Below are 9,807 nucleotides of genomic sequence, written 5' to 3'. Positions count from 1 at the left end.
ACACCCATTCACACACTATGGACAATTTAAAGATGCCAATCAGCCTACAACGCATGTCTTTGGACTGGGGAGGAAACCGAAGTACCTGGAGGAAACCCCAGAAGCATGGGGAGATTCAAACCCGCAACCCTGGTGACAAACGTGGTAACCACTTTGCCACCGTGCCCTCACCCACCTGATTATTATTATTATTATTATTATTATTATTATTATTTTATACTTTTTGTTATGAGGATGCTAATTATTATTGTTATTGTTATTATTATTATTATTATTATTGTTGTTGTTGTTGTTGTTGTTGTTAATAATAATAATAACAATAACAATAATAATAAGCATCCTCATAACAAAAAGCATAAAGTCCAGGCACCATATACACAAACCAGGCACATTATACATTATTATTATTATTATTATTATTATTATTATTATTATTAAACAGTAAAATAATATTTTTTTAAAAAGTCTTTCTAGGGGCCTTAAAAACATTAAATTCATAAAATAAAGATGGGGGATTTTTTCCTTTTCATTATTTTAAGTTCTTATAGAGAAGAATATTATGTGTATTTGAAAAAAAAAACTTATATTGAAACAATAAATTGTTAAAGAGACATTTTGCCTTCCATTAACATACCAAATATTATTTGACTGCATTTTTTAATCTAATATACATACATACATATATATGTATATGTGTGTGTATATATATATATATATATATATATATATATATATATATATATATATATATATATATATATATGTGTGTGTGTGTGTGTGTGTGTGTGTGTGTGTGTGTGTGTGTGTGTGTGTGTACACGTTTTGTGTCTAACTTTGTAGATACTGTATGTCTGCCAGAAACTACACTAAAAGAATGGATGGTCAGATGTCTATGTGCTCTTATCAAAAATTAAACCTCTTTCTTAACAAATCACTAAACTTCCGTGGGAACAGGAAAGCTGATGTAGTCTGTCCACTTCCCACATTCATGTTCATTAAACTACTGCAAAATTAATTTCCTGTTATCCAACACAAGACATAAAATTTACAGTACAATACTTCTTAATGACCTGTTGACATACAAAAACAAATTTCACACACCATCTGTGTATGTTCTACAGAAGCCCCTAGGGGACCTGTATTATTATATATTTCTTTCTTGTTTTCTCGTGATCACGACTTAAATTTTCTCGAGATCTTGACATAACGAAAGGTTGTTTTCTTGTGATCTTGGCATAGCAAAAAGTTGTTTTCTCATGGCATAATTTTATAACGAGAAAATCTCACTCCTTGTGAATGGGACTGGTGCTGCATGCCCATTAGCATCTTTGCCATCGCCATCATAAAATGTAATAACTGTCTGCTGTACAGATGGACTTGATTTCTGCATTAAGAGAGAGGGCTGTCCCCTTCTCAAGTGTCCGACACTAATGTGGAAGTTGTCAATCACTGATAGACATAGAGATGTTTTAGCTTGAGTGAGTCCCTGATCAAAGTAAAAACATTGTTCATTCTTGAGAAAATTGTTCATCCATGATGCTGCGGGATTGCACTAAGCTTTTGCTGCCTCCAGAACAATAAAACCAATGTTATGTCAAGAAAAATACAATGAAAACTTAAGTCATGATCACGAGAAAATAACTTTTGCTATGTCAAGATCATGAGAAAATCACGAGAAAATAAGAAAGGAAAATAATTTAGAGATGAATAGCTGTTAAGTGGAAAGAAATTTAAAAAAAAAAAAGGAAAGAAAACAACAAATATGCACCAACTATATATCAAAGTGAACACACCTATTCTCTACATGGCTGAACCCTTAAGCGTTTACTGCCAATTAAAACGCACTACATTTAGTATGAAGTAATATGCTATACACACTACCTAATTCACTATATACACAATAATAAACCAGTTGTAATTCAGCTTGTGAAATGATTTTCTGTTCGGATTTAAGCGGTAAATCGGGCTGTACAATTCCGCCACCTATCGGTCTGGAGGTTAACTACCTACAGCTATAGAAGATTATATTACAGGACTACAGCTGTTAAAATTGAATCTATGTTTAAATTCTGTTTAAATTTAACATTATACAGAATGGATTTAAAAAGTTTAACCATTCATTCCAAGCTCGACAGTGAACAGGTTTATAAATATTTTTGGTTAGCAGAGTATTATCAACACAACACTGTATAACTGATATACTCGTATTGTATCAGCACCACACAAACTACCACGACAATTTCAATGGGCCACTGTTCAAATATCATCCGGGCAATGGTGGTCCCTTTTCAAAGATAGACGGGGTAGAATGTAATCGACAAACTATGAATACACTTAGTACACTCATATATACAACAAAGGGACCTATTACTGTATACAGCAGATTTACCTGATAAAATCACCAGTAGTGATTTAGCTATAAGGTACATGTACCTAATAAAGTGGCCACTGCCTTATGGATGTGTCTGAAAGAGTCCTTCATTGACAATAGATATAGCATAATTCCGGAAGAAAAAAAAGCAAACTAAAAAAGCAACTAAATACATAGCATTACATAAAATGTTAAAACGTACTGCCAACATATATCTTTATTTCTGTGATCACCCCAAAGTTAAATATTTTTTTAGTAACAATTCACATCTCAATGTGTTTTATTCCTCTTATACCACAGCAGTTTGTATACAGTTACAATTTTGTATTTATTAAAGAATGAGAAGGGGTTTTAAAGCATTTTACCTAATTAATATAGCTTTTGCTCACATACCAGTCAAATTCCTGACTTTTTTCGGCTCTAACTGGAGATTAGTTCCAAAAACGACAAATAAACGTCTCCTTACAGAAAACTCATCAAGAACACCACATTTCTTAAATCAGTTGGTGGGACATACAAGTCCCTGTAGAAGTTCCTCCATTTATTTTCCCAATAGTAAGGTTTACACACACATAATCAGGAACAACCAAGTCAATAAACGAAGGGAGGAAAGGCAAAAGCGCTCTTGAAAACCTTACAGAACTGTAATGAATCATAATCTGTAGATCTTTGCTTGTATTTACACATTATTAAATTCTTTTTACTCATGATTACTCTAGTGCCAAGCAAGAGTCAGTGATATTCGACCGCATTTATTCATTTCAGTGTAAAACTCAACTCCCCTTATATTTACTCAAAGTGATGGCCAGGGCAGCTGTCTGATTTAACTAAGATATAATTGACTTAAATGTAACATTTCATAAAATATTTTTATGAAAGCATGCTGTGTAAATATAAGGGGCTTGATTCAGTCGAGTTTCTTTTTCTTACCCTCAATGCATACAGAGCATCAGTTGAAAATGACCTCAAACAGTTTCTCTTAAAACATTTATTCACAACATTGAAAAAAATAATAATACCACAACAATAAATTGACATGGGTCACAAATTTTCCTGATCATAGATGCAATAAAGAAAAACTTCCTTAAATAGAAAAAATTTAACACAAGGGCAGGTCACTGTTGTGTCCATATGAATATACAAACTGTCCCAGCGAGGTGTATATCCAGAGAAATGTCACTGAATAAACTACATAATATGTTCAAAGGAAGAATAACACATATATATAAGTTAGTATCTGTATTTGGTTGAGTAGTCTTTGGGGGACACCACAAGACCTCTTCCTTTCCGCGCTCCCCTGTAGACGGTCTCAATAATGTCTATCATCTCCTGTTTGTCCTCCATTGTCCAGTTGATCTTGTTGTTGTTACCCGTGCCCAAGTCGATCATGATGTGCTTGTTCCTGTAGAGCAGCACAACACAAACAGTTCATTATATCAGAAGTGAATATATATCAAAATGCTCTTAAGACAGCACTCTCATAGGTGACCATCTGGTCATACAGACTGGTCATGAAGCGCAGAGCACACGAGAATTAGAGAGACCTATTACCTAGGCAAATGCCAATACTGTAGTAATAGTTGAACAACATACTGTCAGGCTCACAGGGAAACGCTACAAGAGTTCCAGTCATGAGGGAATATAGCCATGGAGACTTATCAATACTAAAACTTTAAGCATGAACAGTTTTCCCTCACTGCTGTTCATATATGACTAAACGTTTGTGGACACCTGATCATCACACACATTTCTGCTTCCATATTTAGTCCCCATTTGCTCTTATAATAAGCTCCACTCTTCTGGGAAGGCTTTCCACTAGATTTTGGAGCGTGGCTGTGGGGATTTGTCATCGTTCAGCTACAAGAGCATTATTGAGGTCAGGTACTGATGTTAGATGAGGAGTGCAGTCAGTGTTTCATCCTAAAGGTGTTCAGTGGGGTTGAGGTCAGGGCTCTGTCCAGGACACTCCAGTTCTTCCAATCCAACCGTCACTAAGCATATCTTCATGGAGCTCGCTTTGTGCACAGGGGCATTGTCATGCTGGAACAAGTTTGGTCCTCTTAGTTCTAGTGAAGGGAAATTGTAATCCTACAGCATAAAGTTTATACAATTGTGTGCTTCTAACGTTACGGGAATAGCACGCGGGTGTCCACATACTTTTGGCCATATAGTGTAGCTTACCATATGGTAGCATACAGATTGTACAGCCTAAAACAGCATTAGAGACAATAACAATGGTGACGTTCATAGTTACATTTAATGTACGTACGACAGGTTAGTTCCTGTAACAGTTGTTTGCTCATAAAACAGTGAATAAGGTTAATAAAAACAAAAAAGGCAGCTTGTCACGTTACTGGAAAACACAAAGTATTTTGTTCCAAAGATTTCCCTGTAGCAGAACACTTCAAGTTACAGTTTTACCTCTGACAGTGCAGCCTCAGAGGCTGGTGGTTTTTAAAATAAAGGAAGCATAGAAGTCTGTTTTTCACGTACATATATCTGCGTGCGCTCTGTTGGATATTATTGTAACAGAAAACCCAATCCTAACATTATACGCGGTTTAGGGAATTTGTATGCAGCTGCAGCCTTTGCTCGAGAAATTCATTTTGCACGTTGAGGAAGACAATCCATGTTTTTTTTGTTGAAATAAGCCATTACAGGTGCATCAAAAAATATATATAATATCGTGGAAAAGTTCATGTTTTCTCCGTAACTTAATTAAGAAAGTGAAACTTTCAAAGATTCGTTACACAAAGTGAAATATTTCAAGCCTTGTTTTGTTTTAATCTTGATGCTTACGGCTTACAGCTCACGGAAATCAAAAATCCATTATCTCAAATTATTAGAATAAAGAATTTATAATACAGAAATGTCGACCATTTGAAAAGTATGTTAATTTATATACTCAGTCGGGGCTTTAATCCTTTTGCATGAATTTCTGCATCAGTGTGGTGTAGCATGGAGGCAATCAGCCTGTGGCACTGTTGAGGTATTTGTTATGGAAGCCCAGGTTACTTTGATAGCGGCCTTCAGCTCGTCTGTATTGTTGGGTCTGGTGTCTCTCATGGATTCTCTATGGGGTTCAGGTCAGGTGAGTCGGCTGGCCAATCAAGCACAGTAATACCATGATCAGCAGACCAGTTACTAGTAGTTGTGGCACTGTGGGCAGGTGCCAAGTCCTGCTGGAAAAGGAAACCAGCAACTCCATGAAGCTTGTCAGCAGATGGAAGCATGAAGTTTTCTAAAATCTCCTGGTAGACGCTGCATTAACTCTCGACTTGAGAAAACACAGTGGACCAACACCCAGCAGATGACATGACACCCCAAATCATCACTGACCGTGGAAACTTCACACTGGACTTCAAGCAGCTTGGATTCTGTGCCTCTCCACTCTTCCTCCAGACTCTGCGACCTTGATTTCCAAATGAAATGCTAAAATTTACTTTCATCTTCCCCATGATTGTGGTTGTGTGCATTGAACCAGACTGAGAGATTAAAGCCTCAGGAAACCTTTGCAGGTGTTTTGAGTTAATTAGCTGATTAGAGCACTTCTCAGGTCGACATTTCTGTATTATAAATTCATTATTCTAATATTATGAGATACTGGATTTTTGATTTCCGTGAGCTGTAAGCTGTAATCATCAAAGATTAAAACAAAAACAAAAAAGGCTTGAAATATTTCACTTTGTGTGTAACGAATCTAGAATATGAGTTTCACTTTCTTAATTAAGTTACGGTGAAAACAGGAACTTCACGATATTCGAATTTTCTGAGATGCACCGGTGTATTAAATCGCAGCAGACTGTGATTTCAGATGGAGTCTATTTCTTAAGCATACCTGAAGAAGAACATGACTGTGCAGGGGTCGTACAACTCGTACATCTTGTTGAAATCTGGCACTTCGGTGATATCCACCAGGTAAATCACAGCAAAATTCTTCACCTGTGTGTTAACAGAAAAACAGATAAGCTTCAAATGAAAGAGCCTGTAGCAAAAATATTTTTTTCCACAGATATATTGCATCCACATTGCAGTGTGTTGCATAACTGGAAATAAAATTATTTAAATATTTATGTACATGAATTGGAAGGAAAAAAAAAAAAGAAAGGAAAAACCTCCCACTCACTTGACTACTGCAGATTATACAGATATCTTGATCTGTTTGTGAGAATCTCACTGAATGAAGATTTCTTAAGCCTTGTCGCATATGTGGTCCTACTAAGGCAAAACGGCAGTATCCACCAAATTTCCAAAAATTTGTATGTATTGTTTTTTTTTGTTCAAATTGGTTAAGAACAACCTTACTATTGCTCCTGAAGCATTGATATCTGATTATATAGCAATTACCTGCTGATTATATAGCAATTAAAAATCCACTCTGAACGCCATTCATACAAGAATTTACTAGTGCTGCAACTAACGATTATTTTCATAATCGATTAGTTGGCTGAACATTTTTTCAATTAATCAGATTGGGGGGGCAAACCTCCGGTACCATTTTTTCATTTATTTAAAATAACATCCAGTGTTACAAATATAAACTTCAGACTAAAACTTTACACAACTGTTTGTCTAATTATATAAGACTGAAAAGAACCCAACACACACACACACACACCAGAATATATATTATTAATTTAAGACTGCAGTTTAATTCCGTGCTTTTTGTGTATCCATAAAAATAATGCATAAATATATATCATATATAAACTAATATTTTATATTATTATTAATAGTTATATTATATAATAGTATTTATGCATTACTTTTGATAAAAGGTAACGCTGAAAAACAATAAACTGAAGAAAGTCATTGTCGGTGACTCTGGATATCTGCTAAAGCAAGCAGCATCACATTACGTGTGTGTGGCGTCATGTGCCATCAACTACGGAGCAGCTTATACTTCCGGTTAATAAAAAACCCGCTAGTGTTCTATTTGAGATGATATTACCTTTCTAAAATTCATACACTAGACGGTAGAGTACATAGTGCATAGTGTAAGTGTATAGTACGCCATTTGGGACACGTGTTTTCGGAACAGAAGTAACGTAGTGAGTAAATGTATCCCGTGCAGACCAACTAATCGATAATGAGATTCATTGACAACGATTTTCATAACTGATTATCGATTAGTTGTTGCAGCTCTACAATTTTTTATTAAATAACGAAGCAGTGAAAGTTTATAACTGTTTCCTAGATTACTCACATTGCAGGTCGACTACCTGCTGACAGCGGTGCAGTGGAATTTAGCCCTTGCTTCATCTCTACCTAAAGAGGGCAATGCAGTAGCGCTTTAGCAATTTAGTCTGTCCAGCTGTTATAACTGCATTGCATTCTGGTATATCGAGTTATAAAAGAGGTTTCTCACAAATATATTGTATTTCAGAGTGGACTTTCCCTTTAAATGCACCAGAGTTCCTCAGGTCTGAGTGTAAAGTGAACCTCAGAACACTAAGCTGAAAAATCAGACCAGTCTCAGTGTACAAAGTGCATCTGAAGTGTACCTTTTCAGCAATGCTGTACAAAACTTCATCCATTTTCATGCATGTAGGGTCCCAGTCGTGGCCAAATCGGATAACAAGCACACGGTCCTCTTCAGATAAAATGGCCTGGTCCACCTGCCAGCCGTTATGGAGGTGAGGAAGCATGTACGACATCTCGGCTCAAGAGGATAGTTTACCTAAAGAAACAAACAAACAAAAAAAAGGAGGTATTGTTCAAGGTAACACAGTTGCTGATTAGTGTTGTTGTATGGCCCGAAATCTGAGTACTGTCAAAATATGAAAAACAAATGAACTAGATTTATGTAACTGCAGGTTGAAACTGGAGTGCGTGTATATACAGGGTTTCACGATAACCACTGCAGTAACTGTTCTGTTTTTGCCATATATATATATATATATATATATATATATATATATATATATATATATATATGGAGTTTAGAAATGTTAAAAATGTCATTATTGAAACTAACTTTTTTAAAACAAACTTAAAATTCAAGAGAGGTCACGTTAGCATTTTATTTACGCATTTTCCAGAGTAAACTCATTTCAGTTCGTCAAATTGCTATAAATAACTGAATTGTACCCGCATAAAGTTGGTTGGACGTTGGAAATTTGCAGATATGTGGAAATTAAGGGACCGTCTCTAAAGTTACATATGACATTGTTAAACATGATTCTAACTTCAATAGCATTTGAAGGGAATGACTTACAGTTATATAACTAACTGTAAACTGTTCATGTAGGTGTCCGCTATAATGCACACCTCTTAGAGTTTTGGATATTTAACAAAATAAGCTATTAAATCATATGTAAATTAGATATGAATTTCACTACAGAATGGGCCCATACACAAAATATGCCATTATTTAAAGCTCAATAGCATTTGAAGGGAATGACTTACAGTCACTCATGATTTTATAGCTTATTTTGTTAAATATCAAAAAATCTAAAAAGGTGCGCATCATACCCGACACCTCGATGAAAACTTTGCAGTTGGTTATATGACTGCAAGTCACTCCCTTCAAATGCTATTGAAGTTAGAAACGTGTTTAACGTCGTATGTGACTTTATGTGACGGTCCCTTAATTTCCGCATTTCGGCGATTATCGAACGTCCAACCAACTTTATTCCAGTCCGAATTGTTCACTGTTCTGCATATTATATTTAAATAAACATAGTTTTTTTTTTGTTCTGATTAGTTTTTTATTTGTTTATTAGATGTTTTTAAAGAAACTAACGCAATATGAACATTTTATTCTATAAGGTACAGTGCATGTAAACAACGTTATGATGGATACCGTAAAACCCGGTATATACGCGCGCGCACGCACACACAGGGGTTACTATTGAGGCTAGCAATGCAGCCTCCATGAAATTTCGAGATCTACCACAAAACAATTACACGTCGTTTCACAGTAATTAAATCCGTACAGTTCTTGTCAGTAAATATAAGGGAATCTTACCGTTAATCAAATGAAAGCAAGCAAACGTTGTTTGCGATTATTTCTTTTGTGTAAAACCGCGCACAACCGTACTTAGCCGTTTCAGCCTCCGGACGCGCTTCCAGGAAGTGACGTCACTTCAAACAAAATAAAGCGTTTCGTGCGCACGACGCCGCCTTTCTGTGTGGCCTGAGATGGCAGGAGAGAGACAACAGTTGGACGTTGTAGAGCCAGCTATACTATATGGCTAAAAGTATATGGACACCTGACGATCACTCCCATAGCCTATGTGGTTCTTCGACCAAACTGTTCAAGCAAAGGTAGAAGTACACAACTGTAGGCTATAGGAAGCCTTTGTTTGCTGTAGAATTAAAATTTCCATTCATTGGAACTAAGAAGCGCAACCGTGTTCCAGTTTGACAATGTCCCTGTGCACAAAGCGAGCTCCATGAAGATATGCTTAGTGAAGTTTGGAGTAGAAGAACTT

At 35.9% G+C, this 9,807-nt stretch overlaps 1 protein-coding gene across 1 annotated transcript; it reads right to left on the bottom strand.

Moving 5' to 3' along the window:
• Positions 1–3,344: 3,344 nt before the first annotated feature.
• On the bottom strand, positions 3,345–8,047 carry txnl4a (thioredoxin-like 4A; the record flags this gene model as incomplete). The annotated part of the gene is given in 3 exon segments (NM_001201276.1): positions 3,345–3,773; positions 6,210–6,313; positions 7,876–8,047. Coding segments are annotated over 3 exon segments (315 nt in total). The 3' UTR covers positions 3,345–3,601.
• Positions 8,048–9,807: the final 1,760 nt, after the last annotated feature.

Source organism: Ictalurus punctatus, chromosome 12 (genome assembly GCF_001660625.3).
Source record: "Ictalurus punctatus breed USDA103 chromosome 12, Coco_2.0, whole genome shotgun sequence".
NCBI lineage: Eukaryota > Metazoa > Chordata > Actinopteri > Siluriformes > Ictaluridae > Ictalurus > Ictalurus punctatus.
The sequence above is the reverse complement of the archived record's forward strand: the minus strand, read 5'-3'. Positions and strand labels throughout refer to the sequence as shown.